The following is a 17,145-nucleotide window of genomic DNA, read 5'->3' as shown; positions in this document are numbered from 1 at the left end:
TTTAATATAGAATTTTCTTAATAGGGGCTCTAATATTTTCTACAAATGAAGTAATTTAGTAGCAATTTTTTTAATTAGATATTACCTATATGCTTTTGAAATGTTTTATCAATTAGGTTTTAATTAAATCTGAAGACAACTATTTAAACAAGCAATTATAACTTTAATTTATGTAATTAGAGTACATCAGGGAAACAGCTAAAGTTGAGGGGCAGGATGAAGAGAGGAAGACAGAAAAATTCTATTTGTCTCCTCTGAGAATGACTCCTTGTGAGTGTGGGTAATTCACCTTCCTCGTGGGCCTCCATGAGCCCTCATCAAAAAATGGAGGAAAAGCAGGTTCTCAGTCAATATCACCTGCGGCAGCTGTACTGAACTTTTCTGTGTATTTACTCATCAAATTCCCAAACTGAGTCTAAGGGTTAATCTTCTAACTTTAATGTTCAACAAACCTTTGGCCATTTGGTGTATTTTACATGACTGATCACAACGGTTTTGGTCACTCTGAACCAGCCTAGGAATCACTTATTACAGAATTGTGTGTTATTTACAGAACTATTTGAAGAGCTAGTGCTATAATAATCTGCTGCAATGATGCCTGCTTGAAAATGTTCACCATGTCCTTTGAACTAATACAAAGCTTGGCATGCTTTTAACTCTGCCCTACCTGCTGAACAGATGGTGGCTTGGTTTTTTTTTTTTTTTTGGTTTGTTTTTGCTGCAAAATACAACTCTCATGCTGATGCTCATTTTTTCTGTGGTCCTAATTTCTGAAGAATCTCCCCTGACTTCAAAATAAACTGTTTTTGTCCCCTGGAGAGAGACTGTTCTTAATTAGGAACAGTGGGCATTAAAACTTGAGAGCTCTACTTCAGCCTTTTAAACTTAGAAAGCTATGTTTCATTTTGAATTTTAAGTCTTGTTCCCATAGGCCTTGCCTATAAAGGAAAAATTGGACCTGCACTTCCCTACTTCTACAACTCTGTTGCTGGTAACCACTGTGGACATGTTAGTGCAGATTGAACAGAGGTCTCACCCTATAGATCATGCCATCTCACTTTGGTCCCGCAAATGGGTGATACTTAGATTTAGGAAAAATGGTGGTGGTCTGATCTCTGGAGCTAAAAGGCCAGAAGGGACCAAGAGAGGGGACACTTGTACCCCCCCATGAGTGAGCCAATCCTGGAGTACCCAGCTGAGCATCCAAACACCATGACTACCAGCCCCATCTTGTGTCCTGAGCAATGAGGGCCTGAGGTGGTTTGGGTAGCTTCCTCCTCAACTCTAGTATCTGCTACTCCCCCTCTGCTGTAGACTGATTGCAGACTGACAACCAGCTCCCTGCAGTGATTACACTTGTCATAGTTTTAAGCTTTTCTTTTCAAAGATGAAGGCTAGAAATGAGGACATTTTACTCAAAATGTAAGTTGAGAGTCTGATATTCTAAAATAACTAGGAACAAAGGCCAGATTTCGTGTAATTTGCCTGAGACTATAGTTTATAAGCAGTGCTCATTTCTCAAAGGGTCAGAATGTCTTCAGTTTTTGTGGGACAGCATTACTTAGAAAGATTGAGGATATTGTATTACGTTTTCAGACTGCAACCACGATATTCAAAATTTTTGGGAGGGGTTGAGTTCTGCATAGGCCCCCAACCAAAAAAAAAAATTGTTTTGGCTGCTGTTGAATGAGAAATGCACTGTGCATACAATTCAAGGTTCAGCTGCTCCATGCTTCTACAGAAAAAAAATCTAAATAAATTACAAATGCTGACCTTTTCCTGTCCAGTAGTAGGGAGAGAGGCATATGTCTCAGGCACTTTATCTTTAATTCATAATTTCGACAGGAAAGGTTTGTTAAGTGGTTTCTCAAAAACTGTTAGAATCAGAATTGGAGAGGAAAAACAGCCTTCTTGCAAGAGGAAAATGGGGAAGGTTTTCTAAGGAGAGAGTCTCTTCCACTTTATCTAGTAAAATGAGATGAAAATCTGAAGCAAGACTTTTTGCTATAAATATCCTGAGGAAAAGATTTTCAACTAATGACCAGGACAATGGACAGCTGGATCACAGTTAGGGATTTTTTTTTTTTTTACTTGAAATCTTCAACAATCTCAGAGAAGCCTCAGTAAAACACATGGTTTTGTTCATCAAGGAATGAAGGGAAGTTATATGGTGAGGTACTACACTGAAGGGTGGCTACCAGGAGTAAAACTTTTCTTTAGGACAAAAAGGGAATTACAATTCAACTGCCTGACAGACTGAATAATAGCCAAGACCTGCCAATAAATCTGATTTTAAAAACAATCACCGATATGTGTGAAAACAAAAGAATCAGAAAGCTTATATTTGATGCTAAACTGTGATAAACAGCCAATTTCTCCCCGTGTCCTTTACAACTCCTGGATAATAAACTAACAAAATGCTATAAGATGCTTATGCAATGATGAACGCAGATGTAATACATGTTAAATATTTTACTTCTTACAATTTACAAAAGGAGTGACATACAAAACTGACAATTTCCCCTTACCAAATTAAACAGAAGCAGCTGGAATGATTAAAACTAAGCTGATTTTGTTAGTTTCTTCAAAGAAAAGAATTGCTAGCTGAACACTTAGAAGTACTTAGTATGACCTTGATAGTGTAGTATATTTGTCTCATTCAAAAACAAAGACTTTAAATGGTGAATAATTTTAATCAGCACACTAGTACAAAATTACAGTAGTACTATCCAAAGAACACATTACAGTCACAATGAAAGAACAATAATTTCAGTAATAACTGTTTACCATACTACTGCTTAAAGTTAAAAATTGTGTTAAAACATTGTCAAGCATATTAAAAAAATTTAATCCACAAAAGTCGACAGGTTCAGAGGTAAAGCATCTTTAAAACCCATACAGTTCTGTCACATTATCTGAGAGGATCAAAGAAATTGGATGATTGTGGGTCCCAAGTGCATCACAATATTAAATTAAACTCATGCCATTGCGCTAAGCATGGAGAGAGAAAATGGATCTGCCTTTTGTAGGTCTAGGTCTCAACACTATTTAACAAAGCTTTTTCTTTATGTTTAACAAAGACCCCCAATATTTTTGCATGAAGGGAGTCTGGACAAGAAGCAGAAGTACAGTAGTAACTATGGATAGCGGCTCATAATTCATGCTGTTTATGAAAGAAAATCCTGTGGCCAGTGACCAAAAAGCCTGCTGAAGTTTAGATACGGAAATAAACTACATCACATACTGACTTCCATTACCACTTCCAAAAAACCTCACGCTTACTATAAAACTGGAAACTGGTGCTAAGATTGGTCTGCAGCTACTTGACACCTCGTATAAAACATAACATTAAAAATATAAGTTAAACAAAACTTCAGATTTATCCTTATAGTCTCCTTTGTCCTCTTTTCTAATCCTGGTTGATAGTATAACATCCAGGTTTTGAGAGAGACTACTAAATTTGTCTCCCACAGCTCCATGTCTTTTCTCACCAACGAGCCAAGGTAGAGGCTTGCAAGTAGTGCCATCACTAACGGCACTGGCTATTAACCCAGTTTGTGGAGTAGTTGAACGTCTTGTTTTTATTGGACCTCACATTAGAATTTTCCTTCAGATTTCTTCTGCTAACCAACAAACATTACCATCCAATAGAGCAGGTTTTTTCCCTCATGTGTAGGTCCTTAAGTTGGGAAAACTTGACCTCTGACCCAGAATGAACACCATTTCTTTATTCAGCTAGAATGATCTACAATAGTTGCAGACACTTCCTGCATCCTCAGCATTTTAGCTACTACTAAGCAGTGCTACTACTGTGCAACCAAACTGGCTTTGTTGCATCTACAAGGTACATTTTCTCCATTATTCTGCACTACAAATTCAGATATTTATATACCCTTCTCCTGCATCGATAATAGAAAGTATAGACTACTTTTATTAAAAACATTCCCACAAACTGTAGTAAAAAGAAAACCCAGTTCTGAAGACCAAACAAGGATGAAAAATGAGGACAGTTTTGGAACTAAAGCACATACTTGAAAGTTTATTGCAATTTAAAAAATTAAAATAAAAAAAACTTCCATTTTTACATATTGGACCCAAAGTGCAGCAATTCCATCATTCACAAGTGTGAACTTCATTTGTGCTTTGCAAATAAAAATAATTTGCTATTTCAATTTTCACTTTTCTCTTTTAGAAATACATTCTCTCTCAGGAAACACTGATTTAAAGTGAAATTGTCCATTTAAAACCAATGTACAAGAAATTACACCACACTGCAGTGCACTTTAATCAGCAAACAATGAAGATGACAATACTCTTGCACAGAGATATTTACAAAAGCAATAGAAATAGAAATCTGGTGATCAAGTAAGAACTCGGCACAGTACAAATAATTTATAACCAAGCAGCGCGAACATTAGTGGGTTTAGGTCTCCGTAATGCCCCACTAGATGCATCAGAAACTGGTCTCTCAGACCTATGACTGACTGCACTGGATGCACTGGAGGTTCTTGAAGCTCCTCCTATTAGAGAGAGTAGAAGGAGAACATATATTAACAAATCTTGTTATCTTGGATAAGGTAGGTGGTCCTATTGCTTCCTCTCCCCCCATATGGCCCCCAACAACTATTGTGTCACAGTCATTCTGGGGCTTGGGGCCAATCCAGACCAAGGAGGGGCTGCATCAGCGCTTGGTCTGTAACCCTGGGTACCTCACAGTGCTTTACTGCTGTGTGAGCAGCCCAGGTTGGGAGTTAATCAGTCTGCCAGCACGCAGGTCACACTCTGAGTGTCTGTGGGCTAGACAGCCCTGGTTCAGCAGCTGTGACCCCAGCAGCCTCTCCACAGCCCCAGTCTGGCATCCAACAGCCTTGGTTACAACCAGCAAGAAGACGACCACAATGTGCACTCCCAGTCCCAAATATCCCCAAAACCATGTGCCCTGAGGCGTCCAGCCCTCTCCTAGACAGCTCAGAGACATCATAAAATTTATTGCGCCTGTAAAGAGAGAAAACCACATCACATCTTATTAACTTAACTGGGGGTAAATACACCCTACCCTTAAAACACAGCACTGTGCTGGATTATGGTACAAAATATACATCAGATTAAGTGAGTTCAAGTAAAAGGAATGAAGACAGAAAAAGTTACAAGTAAAACAAAAACACACATCTAACCAAACTAAACTCAATCTGGTAAGATGCTGGCTTTGTTCAAGATGGTTTCTCTCACCAGTCATTCCTCTTCCCAGCCAGGGCTGATTTTCCTTCAGTCAGGACCTTCCACAAGAGTACAAGGTGAGGGCTTCCCTTCTCGTCTTAGGTGAAAGATATTTGCCTAAGTAGGTTGCTCACCTATATTCAGTTTCCAAAGACTTCAACCCCTTCTTGGCTAAAGGGCCCATCTTTCTCAGCTTGCAAGAGCTCTTCCCTTGTGTCTGGCTAGTGATGCATGCCAAAGATGGCGGCTGTCTTTGCTTATATCTTTCAAAATTCAATTACTTTATTTCAAGAGGCAGGATGACTCACATTGTTCTTCCCTTCCTGTGGGCTTCCCATCCCCTTGTATGATTTCAATGTAAGTAGGCCTTCCACTATTTCCGATTCCACCATGCTTAATTTACATAAAAGACAGACTGATAGCTGGGACGCTCTCCTGCCTGGGCAGCCCAGACAGCCTACTATCAATGAGTGTCCATAATTCCTCACACAGTGTTAAAACATACATTTCACACTGATATCAATCACCGGTGGGTGTGTCACTAGCTTTCTGAAAAGACCTCAGTCCATATACTTTTATAATACAGAATTACTGTACACAGTCAGTCAGTTCAATTGCTTATCACTTGAGGTTCAGCCCCCTTCTCTCTATATAGCTTGGATAAAGTTCTTCTTCCCTACTGGGGGTGCAGCCAAGCTGTCTCTTCCCCCACTTGATAGCTTTGTTTATCCAGTAGGCAAATGGGCCTTCCTTGTCTTTGCCTGACCACCAAGCTGGTACAGACACGCTGACTCCAACCACCTGCGAGCTCTGACAGTTCTGTTTACTGCCATGTAAATTGCAATCCCACTGTCCACGGTCAACCTTCTTCATTTGTATTCAAGATCTGGGCAGACCCGTTTACCAGCTCCCCAGACCTGCCTGGTTTAAACACACTTTTGTCATAAATCCAGCATAAAACCCTCCTCTTAATACCCCAGTGCTGCCAACCCTCACCACTGGAAAATCATGAGTCAGACCCCCCCCCAAATCACGCTAAAAACAATTCCTCATGATTTTTAAGACAATGACATGTGGGTTCTCTTTATTTCGCTTCCAGTTGCTGAGCCTTTAAGGTGCTCTCAGGTCACACACCTGACTGGCAGCAGGAGCTCTGGCCACCTGGAGCTGACAGTGGGAGCCTCTCCTCAGGGGGCCCTGTGAGGAGGGGATCCTGGTGTCATCCCTGGGTGGCTGTGGCTTCTTCCACTGTCAGCTCCATGGTGGGCTGGCAGGGGAGCCCCGGCTGCTCGGAGCTGACAGTGATATCTAAGTAAAATTATTAAACTGGCCTCATGACCTCAGGATAGCACTCTCAAAGGTCAGGATTAAACACACTTTAGTCATATTTGAGAGTTCTATCACCAGATCCTGAGTAAGGCTTAATTTTACTTAGAAATCGCGTCTCTTGCAATTTATTCATAAGAACTGGCATGTCTGTGTGATGTATGTATGTAATGAGTGTTAATGATCAGTAAGTTATTCATTTTCAAATGATACCTCATAAGCCATATTTTGTACAAAGATTATTACAGGAGAGCGTGGAGGGTATGAATACTGGAGTGCTTAATGTCACAAATGTCATTGCCATGTTTTCTGCAGCCCCACACAAACTAAAAACAAACCTAAAATGTTCCGAGTAGTTTAAAAATGGTCTGGACAAAGCACTCAAGAATATACTGTAGATAAACAATTCTGTATTAGCAAGATTAACAAAATGGGCACATAAAAATTAGATATGGTAAAGAGAAATCAAACAAATAAGTGCACGGTTCATGTATTTTTATATATGAAGAAAATGATGTATTGTTCTTAAAGAAGACTACTGAAGACTCTTCCAGTGTAACAGGAGGAAGAAAAATGACTCTGGATGCAAAAATAAAGCATAATGCACACAAATGCAAGCATATGCCACGCCAGGTCTACTTACTTGAAGAGCTAAGCTGGCTTATAGCAGACTTCCCTCGTCTTGTGGATGGTGAAGAACTTAGATAACCCATATGACGCTGATAGTCCATCAATTGTTCAGAACGCTTCATACCAACTGTTGGTTTCACTGCTTCCAGTCTTTTTAGAAGAGCCTTAATTTAAAAAAAGCCAGTTTTAGTTAAAGAAACCACAAAGAAAATATTCCCAAATAAATTTATTTATATTTGTATAAAATCACAACATCCCACAATTATGTGATATATAACTCTTCAATCAAGATAGTTAATTACCAGAGAAGGGATTCAGTGTTATTCCACCCTTGCATCCATCCATTTCCCCTCCCTCCCATACACTCTTTTTGTTAAACGTATACTAAACCCAAATACTACATTTATTTTTAAGTCCTTATATTGTGTTTTTCACTGCATACTATTCAGTGATTTGAAAAATGAGTACACATTAAACATACCATCTTTACAACTGCATTTTACAGTGATCTGAAAGTTGAACATCTATCTGACAACCATTTAAAGACAGATATATCAGAATCAACCACACTCAATGGCAGCAGGTTATGACGTTGTTCACTTATACTGTAATATTATAGTTCAGTGAATTATTAAATATTAAGATTATGATAACTGTCACAGTTCAGGCTAGATGCACCTTTGACCCTTCTCTCTGGTGTCTGATTGCATCTCCCTCAGAGGTGAAGGCCTTTTGTCTCTAACTCCCCCTTTGGGGTAGAATCCTCCAATTCTCCCACTTAAACCGTGTCTCAGAATACAGACCCCTGTATACCAACTCAGGTTGCTAAGCAGGTCCCCTGGGATTGGCTGCCTGCATGTCTTCCCTTTGGGAGCTGAGACCCATGTGAATGCAGTGACCTAAAACAGCCTTTTCAAAACACAGTATTGTGCAACCTTAACAGTAGGCAGACAGCATAACAAGAAAAAAGAGGGTTTTAACACAGTCTACACCAGTGTTTCTCAATTGGGGTTCCGAGAGCAGCTGCTCTCCGCGCCGCCGAAAAAGGGAAGATGTCCCGGATTTTTCGGCGGAGGGTATTGAGTGTAAGTGTAATTTAATTGAGAAACGCTGACTTAGTTGTTTGTATATAATTTGCTTATTTTGACTTTTTTTTGGCCCCATATGTAAAAATACTGTTAAGAGTTTGGGGGGTTCCGCAATTATTTATCGAGTTCAAAAGGGTTCCGTGGCCAAATTTAATTGAGTAACACTGGTCTACACACATATCTGTCTTATTTAAAACTTAGATAGGACTAGCTTATCCCAGATACCCCCCCATGTCTGGAGTGGTGTTGTGGGAACAGTCTGCACCCCTGCAATCTCTGTCTCTACTCTGTTCTTTAAGGGTTGCCCTCTTATCCCTCAAAGAGGTTTTGTCTTTCCTGGTGTCTTGAACGTGGTTAAACAGCTTTATATGGCCTTTCCCCGATGGAAATTTCCAGCCAGACTGTTGTCCTCAGCATGGTACATTGTCCTTAAAGTACCAGTAAATAAGTCTACCTAAAGTTGTTGTCTGCTTTTCAGCCTACCCGTTGTTCGCTTATTGAAATTAACTCCTTGTAACAACATAGTAAACAAAACAGATGAACATATAATGTTCATAAAATACAGTTGGCTCCCATGTCCTTCACAATGACTCCTAACTAAAGGCAAGAAATCCAGTTCTTAGGAGATTTCCATAAGTTTTTTTAACAAGAAACTTGTTGCTAAGCGAAGTGACCAAGAACCCAGATAAACAGGGTTAAGATGGTGTTTTAGCATATTTATATTTTAATGTATTTTGCCTTTACTTTTTGCATTTCACAGACCTGCACACTCACTCCAATAACTAGGTAGCTTCAAGCTTAATGCAACAACCCAGCATGCATCTTGTTTGTGATGACACAATCTCCCTAGATTACAGCTGGAACATGCAGTATATTTATTGGGGCAATGTCTCTGTATAGCCACTTAACTATACTTTGTGTTTCTCAAAAACAAAATTAAATAGATCTATCACTACATGGATGAGATAAAAAGAGTGTGATTGTTTCAAACTAGTTTTGTAGTGAATGGCTTGAGAAGCCATGCAGCAGTCATGGAATGTCAGCTGTGTCCATTTATGAACATACAATAGTTTGCATATGGGAACCTGGAAATGTGCACTGAGAGAGTACAAGAGAGAAAGAACAAGTAGTTTTGGCTCAGATATAGTATGTCACATGTGCTAGCATCAAGTGCCAGTCTGTTCATCATCAAATGGAAATACCTAGGTAAGCAAAAGTCAAAGGAAGGACTTTGGCTAGAAATAGCTCCTGCTTAAAGCCAGTTGCAAAACATGAAATGTTAGACTAGTCTCTAAATGTTAGATCCAACATTGTACGTATGATTTTATCACCATCTCCGTACACAACTGCATAATTTTTGACCTATGATAGGAATTATAAATTGATGATTCACTAATCCTGAAACTTTAGACTGTAAACTCTCAAAATGTTTAATTAAACAGTCTACATAGACAGGCTAATTTAATGAACTGATATTCTTCCGTTTAAAGGCAAACATGCTATGAGTCGACATTCCAATTATAGGATACAATTTACATACCAGGAACATCACGTGAACTTCAAGTATGCCTTACACTTCATAATGACTTCTACTGGATATGCCCACATTACTCAAGAATTAAAGGAAATATATAGATTGGTTTTTAACAAATGCATTTGATACATAAACTTTTATCTATGTGTTCAGACAAGGATTGAGCTCTCATTACAGAAGCAAAAAGCCAAAAAAATTAAAATGAAGCCAGATGAACATTATTGAAAGTATTAAGCCTTATTTATTGAGAGATCAGATACAGATTTCAAAGTGGCAGTGGCAGCTTCTACACTGCCATAAGGGGCCCTCCTTTAAGAGATGAGAGGGTAGTCTTCATCTCTGTTCTTACTCTCCACTGAGAATTTCATCCAGGGGCATCGTCTGGTGCCATCTGTGGCTGGGGTTTTACAATCTGGACAGCAGCCTACTGCATATGGAAATGAACCTTCCCAAACATTTAAAATGGCAGTCCTGACCTACTGAATCAATGAAGAACTAACAGACTCCTTATATTTTATTATCAATTATGTAAGCCTTCTAGCCCCTTACAAAAGTTATTTCATACTGTAATTTTAAACTGAGTTTACTTTCAATTATTAATCTCCTGATTTTTACTGTTAATATTTTCTTTAACTCAATATCTTAAAAAGTTCACTGAATGTAATCTATTCTTACTTCTTCCCCATTCTTTAGTCTCTATGGCTCTGATCAAGACCACACCATTCAAGTCAATGGGAGTTTTACCATTCACTTCAGTGGCTGTCGGATAAAATAAGCTTTTGTTGGTATCAGAGATATTTCACTGATTACGATTTGAGATAAAAATAGGGCGGTTGCTACATCCCTCATATTTTAAAATACACTAACACCACTCCTTGCCCTTAAGAACTTGTATTGTAGCTACCATCGTTTTAGCTAAAATGGACTTTAGAAACAAAGCTATTGAGTTTAAATCAATAAAATTAGGCCAGTGCTCAGCAAATCAAGGCACCGCACTGTTTTCCCCTTACCTCTGAAAAACGATGCTAATGTAGTATTATCAGTTACTGTCCCAGTCTGTGCTAGCTCAGGAAGCAAGAGACCTGAAAAGACTATCAGATGGATTTTTTTCTTCCCCTAACCATGTAAGGGTTAAGTAGATTTTATATACTGGATTTAACATAAAAGGGGAAGAAAACATGTGACAGTTTTATAATCTTCCAGAATTACTGCCTTCCTATTCACCATATTTTACACTGACAAGTAAGACTCCCCCCCCCCTTCAGGAATAGGGTCTATAGATTTCTGAAGAATTTCTAAAGCACAAACTGTAAATAGCTGAAGCAAGCACTGGATCACTGACATTTGGAAAACAAAACAAACCCGCCCAGAAGCAATGTAAAAGATTGGTGCTGCTTACTGGTTTAAAATGAATGGGATTAATTCAACTTTTAGCATAGTCAGTGAGCTCTAAAACTAGTCTGGGCACTTTCTTTTTTCAAAAATTCAGTATATTTTTTCTGAAGCCACTCCACAAGGGGGAGGGAGAAGTCACAAATAAAATTGAGTATCTATCTCCATAGAGTTCAGTTTAGAGGAAAAGTTAAGCTGTTAATTTCCCTTGTCTTGTGTTGCTCTTTGTATGTGTGTAGGCTTCAGTTTCACCATCCATTGAACTCCCAACAGCTGACTGTTATGCCTTGACAGCTGTTCAAGTATATTTATATTATGACTTCTCTAATTTCGTACTTATTAGAATCCACATTACTACTTCACAGAGCAGAGAAGGAACAGATAAGAGTGCATTTGAGGACAGTTTCTTTTGGCTTTTGTGCATGGACTAATTTCTCATTTTCTTCCATTGTTGAAGTTGCATTAATTGGCTCCACACCTGTCAGTTAGTTGTAAGTAACTGAACAAGCCCCAAAGTTCTTTCATCTATGACAACTTTTTAATGGAACTTTACTCGTGATTTTTTTTAGTAGGATCCACAGGAAGCTCAAAGAAAGAAAGAAAGAAAGAATGCTGAGAAGATAAACAGCAGCACGAGCATATAGTTGAATATCAGAAGGAAACATAATTTACAGCACCTTCTCTAGCTTCAGTGAATCTAGCCAGTCTGTAGTAATTATTTTTAGTACTATAGCACCTAGGAGCCCCAGTCCTGGACCAAGACCCCCTTGTGCTAGATAGGCACTGTACATACACAGAACAAAAAACAAAAACAAAAAACAGAAAAATCCCCAATCCTTCCCCCAAGAGTTTACAATCTAAGTAAATGCTGTGATCATAGTTACCCTACTTCAAGTCATTAGCACTATTGCTTGTGCCATCCAAATAGGCACATCTGTGTAACAACCCAAGCACAGTCGTAATTATGGCATTTCAGTGCCCAGGATGAACAAGCATATTTGCATCCCCTAATGTTTTTTCCTTTATTTCTCCACCCCATTTTTCTGCCCCCATGGCTTTGTGCCCTGGCAGCTGCCCTGCCCTGGTAATGGCCCTGAATCCAAGAGCCTGATATTCTCCCCTAGCGAGGGAAAAGTTACAGCAGCAACCTCTCCCTGTAGTGGGGATTCTAAGCAGGGAACTGCTGCCTGAATCTACACCTGACCTTGGGCTAGATCTGGACTCCTATCACAAGGCAGCCCTTAAACATAGATTTTCATTATGTTACCAGCTTAAAGGAAATCCTAAACAATTTATTTAGAAAAGCAGCCTACATAGATCATGAACCACAAAGTCCTAGGAAGTAACCCCACTTACCCCAACCTCTGAGGTTCTGCCTACACCTCAGCTTCTGAGCTCCTGCAATATCCCACATTCCAGGAGACTTTGTCCTACTGCAGTTGCATTCTGTTGATCTTTTTCCTTCGGACAAACGCGCTAGTAAGTTAATAGAGCACTTTTAGCACTGCTCTTGCCTGCCCCTTAGATGTAATCACCAATGCTGAACACCTACAAACAACAGCTTTAAAATCTGCAGCTCTCTATTTGACCGCTTTTTTCTTTTCAGCCTACCCAAAATGCTGCTGCTAAAGTCATCTTCCACCCCGCCTCATCACCCCAAGTCCTTTCACTAGTTTCCTATCTATTCCTTAGCAAAGTTCAAACTCTTCATCTCTGCCTCCAGGGCTCTACACATCTCTGCTCCTTCCTACATCTCAGTTCCTATCTTGTTGCACATTATATTTTGGTTGTTCCTCTCTAATGATCCCGTCTCCTCCCCAGGACCTTGTGCCTTTTTCAGGGTGCCCTCAAACAGCCAGGACTACCTCCTTCTTGTGCATCAAGGAATCTAATTTTCCTTCAGAAAATACTTCCTGAAAACTCAGTCTTCCAACACTTCTCTGCTCTAGCATTATCTACTCATGCTCTGTCTACTAGAAAAAGTAAATAAAAGCACCTTCCCTATCTTGTCTCTCTCACTCTCCCAACACCTGGTTCTCTATACCATCAGCTCTCCTCACCTACCCTAACCTCTAACCATCAGAGTATTGTCATCAAGATAGCTAACTAATTTAGACTAAGTATCTCAGGACAGGGATCCTGAGTTATGCATTTATAAAGTGGCATAGCACTTTAATTGAACTATAAAAACAAGAATTCTTATTAAAAAATTCAAGAATTCAACATCAGTGCCAGCTTCCCTGCACTGCTCTCTCCCCCCAATATTCTGTAACTGTTCTGCAAGATATCGCTTCCAAAGGTGAGAGGGTGGCTCTAACCAGGCTCATTCAGTTTCCTCCAAGCTTCCAAATGGGGAAATTGATGTAAATTATGATGGCTGCTTATCTGCCAGGAACAGGGCTAAGCACACCAGCTCATTTCATGCAAGTTGCCTAACAAGTGCCAGATGATAATGACTTGTAATCATGACCAAACAGAGACCCATTTAAAGTAGTAATCTGTGTGTTTATCCCATTACTTTAGGGAACATGAACTGATTCAGGGACTAGGTAGTTAAATACCTGTACGCTGGTATTTCAAGGTCTCTAAATTATAACAGGGCCGGTAGTGCTCCCTATTATCATTGCCCAACACTTCCTATTATAAGACCTTGTTGTCAGTTGCACTTTGCTAGATTTTAACTATTCAGGCTGAAATTTCCCATGACAGGTATTGGTCTCTGGCTGAATCTTTTTTAAGACTTTCAGCCAAAATGGCTCAGCCATTTCTGAGAATAAGACTAGGGAAAATACATGTTTTTTTGGTGTTGAAAAAAATACAACCACCTTTTCTCTGGAAACCTCTAGCAATCTCATGCCTTGGAGCAGGGACTTGAAACTTGGCAGGTGGTGGCCTTTGTATTAGGGATGAATCAGGCTTGTGTACTGAAGATGAGAGTCTGTGGCCCTGCAGAAGTTGGAAGATGTATAGTGAATGAGGCCACACACAGAAAAAATATTGAAAAGTTGCTCATTAAGTGACCATCTATTTTGTGCACTGAATGAGCATGGAGTCCTGTGGAAAAAATCAGTATCTCATAATGCATATTATATATATATATTGTGGCAGATAGCCGAGTACACCCTAGTAGCCTCACGCTTCCATTGCTTGTAGTGGGTCAGGGCGTCTCCAGCCACTCCAGTTTCCCCGAGGAGGGGGTAGGGACCCGGGCCCACCCACTCCTCTGGGTCCCAGCCCAGGGGCCCGTGAGAAGCAGCTATGTGCTGCTGGCACCGTGTTCCCAGCTACAAACTCTCTTCCCCTGGGCTAATTTTCCCCCTCCTTCTGGCTTCTTGAGCCTGGTACCTTCTTCCAGCCTGCTCTTCCACAGAATCTCTGAACTCCGGTCTTGTTCCTCCTCACAATCAGTACTCCTACACATAGCACAGCACTCCTGCTCCTCCCAGCTCGTGCCCTGTCTGTTTGGGTCAGAGAGTTTTTATGGAGCACCTGGCTGGTCCCTAATTAGCCCCAGCTGCTCCTGATTGCCCCCTAAGGACTCTCAGCTAAACTGCAGGGAACAGAGCCCAGAGCATTCTGAGGCTTACATATCTCCCTTCAATCACTTTTCTAGAGCCTTCTGCCTTCGCTATATCACAATATATATATATATATATATATATATATATATATAAAAGGAGGCTGCATAAAGGTTGCATAGGCAACCTTGATTCTGGCATTTCCTAGTTTTTGATTGCTTGACTTTGTAATCTTAAAAATGTTCCTTTAACATAGTTTTTTGTGTGTAATATGTAGTTTATGCAAACTAGTAGTCTGCATAATAAAATAAACTTTCAAATTGTAAGGTACTTTAGGATACATTCTAGCCTATAAACTTTAGCATGCTGACAACTGTGTACTATGCTTAGATTCACACAGCATCTGGTTTAATCTGTGTCCATACAGACTGAGATATATACCTGCAGAAGTTTAAAAATTATAACATATCAATATTTGTTCCACATTCCATCGGGAAAAAAGAAAGCCAGACTTATTTTACAAGCATAAAGCATTTTGTGAATCAGTAGTGTCCTCTGTTGGTCAGTTACATTTTGTTCTTGCTATTTCAGATATAGCAACCTATAATCTAAACAAAACTATAAAATATTCCTGTTTACAAAAAAAAAAGTTAAAAAGAAATAACCAACGGGAAAAGTTTGACATCTAGGAAGAGTCAAATTGGAAAGGGTTAGTCACTGAAATGTGTATATTAAGAAAGCTATATTAAGAGGCTGTACTAGTGGCATAGAAATGAAATATAACCATTTGAGTTTAGGGCATGAATAAACAGTTTTACAGATGTAGGACAGTATGGTGTCTTTAAGCAAATTCTAAAGTTATTTTTGAAAAGAGTTATCAATTCATGTATTTCTATTCAGTTTTATGTTGCTGAAACTCTTGGGGATAACTACTGTACAGAATCATATGTACAATGAATATCCGTGGTATTTTTTCTTCTTGGGATAAAAGCAAACATCAGTAACAGTTTCAGAAATATTTACCACACACTAAGGGAGCAATCTATGAAATGGCTAAGTGGGTTTTAGAGTATGCAAATGTGAAGTCATTTATTTGTGATCCAAAAGATTCTAAGGCAATAGAGTATTGGGTAAAGTCTTGTACATACTGACAAAAAAAGGTACTCATGGATTCAAGTTAGCAGTAACAAAGATAGAAGGGCATCAAAGGTGGTAAAAGAGACCTTAACTGGCACAATGTTTAGATAAGAAAAAAAGGAGAATTATAACAGGGTAATCATGTTATTATTGGGGTCTACTTGGAATAGGGCATTTGGTTTTCAGCACCATGCCTGTCTAGAAAATGTAGAAACTCTGGAGGAGCTACTAAATTTGTCAGAGATATGGAAACCGCAACTACAGAGGCAGGCTGAAGAATGTAAGCTTACAACTGAGAAGCTAGTGAGGTTAAGGAAATCTTATTGCAATGGGTAAATACCTAGAAAGTGATCACAAAAACTTGAGTAAGGACCTATTCCAAATAAGTAGCAAAAGAAAAATTCATGAAATTAAGAAACTATGCAAAGTTTAGACATGTGGTAGTCTGGCACTCTGGAATATTTATCAAAATGATTTTTTTTCAAGATGACAACAATGAGCACCACACATCTGTAACTTGTGCTTGTGCCAAATTATTCACACTGAAATTACAACTTTAAATTAATATACTGCACGTATAACTTATTTTAAAAAAGCAACCTGACAGAGGTGAGGGTGAATCTGGGGATAAAACTGAGCCATGAAAGATAAAATAAAAGTCTTTTGGTACACCTGCAGAATTGGTATTAAGATTGCATAATCTGACTAAATTTTCTCAGCTAAACATATAGCATCATTGTTTGAACTAGCGCTTCTGCTTTACCTCTAGTGATGGTATGAGAAATAAAGTTTGGCAATCCAGAATGCAAGTGGCCAAAGGTATGTATCACTGATTGATTTGTAGTTTAAACTGCTTATTAAAAAGAAAGATCACCAGCAAACTGTCACGTACAATATTTAAATATTTCTATACCTTGGCCTCATTCCAGAAAAGAAAGAAAATCCCAATTTATTCTTTTTAATGGACAACTTGATTCCCTCTATACTTAACCTGAATATAAAAAGGATGATGTAATCTAACAAGCGTCTAATAAAAATGTAACAATCAAGGCATAAGGCATATGACTGTAGCTGAGAGATGATGATGGTCCCCATAGATTTGTCATAGGATATTAACGTCACCTGTTCACTAAATCCCCAGGAAGGGTTTATAACTCAGTCATAACTATTAAAACTGGAAGTGAACAAAGTGAACACTTCAAATAGACAATTTTTTAAAGTGTCCCCCTTTTTTGATCAGCAAATCACCAAACCAATCTCAATTTTCTCTGAATGTATTCACTATTTGTTAATTTTCATTCAG

The 17,145-nt window shown here is 39.0% G+C and overlaps 1 protein-coding gene across 3 annotated transcripts in view; it reads right to left on the bottom strand.

Annotated features, from left to right (window-relative positions):
- Positions 1-2,673: 2,673 nt before the first annotated feature.
- The window catches only part of CFAP97 (cilia and flagella associated protein 97), a 39,848-nt gene continuing 25,376 nt past the window's right edge, over positions 2,674-17,145 (bottom strand). For all 3 annotated transcript variants that reach the window (XM_067551641.1, XM_067551642.1, XM_067551643.1), the window contains exons 5-6: positions 7,187-7,337; positions 2,674-4,520 (exon numbers count right to left, since the gene is read on the bottom strand). In XM_067551641.1, the coding sequence (XP_067407742.1) occupies positions 4,393-4,520; positions 7,187-7,337 (279 nt within the window). In that variant the 3' untranslated portion in view covers positions 2,674-4,392. The remainder of the gene's footprint in view (positions 4,521-7,186; positions 7,338-17,145) is intronic.

Source organism: Emydura macquarii, unplaced genomic scaffold, assembly GCF_026122565.2.
Source record: "Emydura macquarii macquarii isolate MOO-44397 ecotype Brisbane River unplaced genomic scaffold, CSIRO-AGI_Emac_v2 contig_1363, whole genome shotgun sequence".
NCBI classification, from domain to species: Eukaryota; Metazoa; Chordata; order Testudines; family Chelidae; genus Emydura; species Emydura macquarii.
This window is presented reverse-complemented; position numbering and strand designations above follow the sequence as displayed.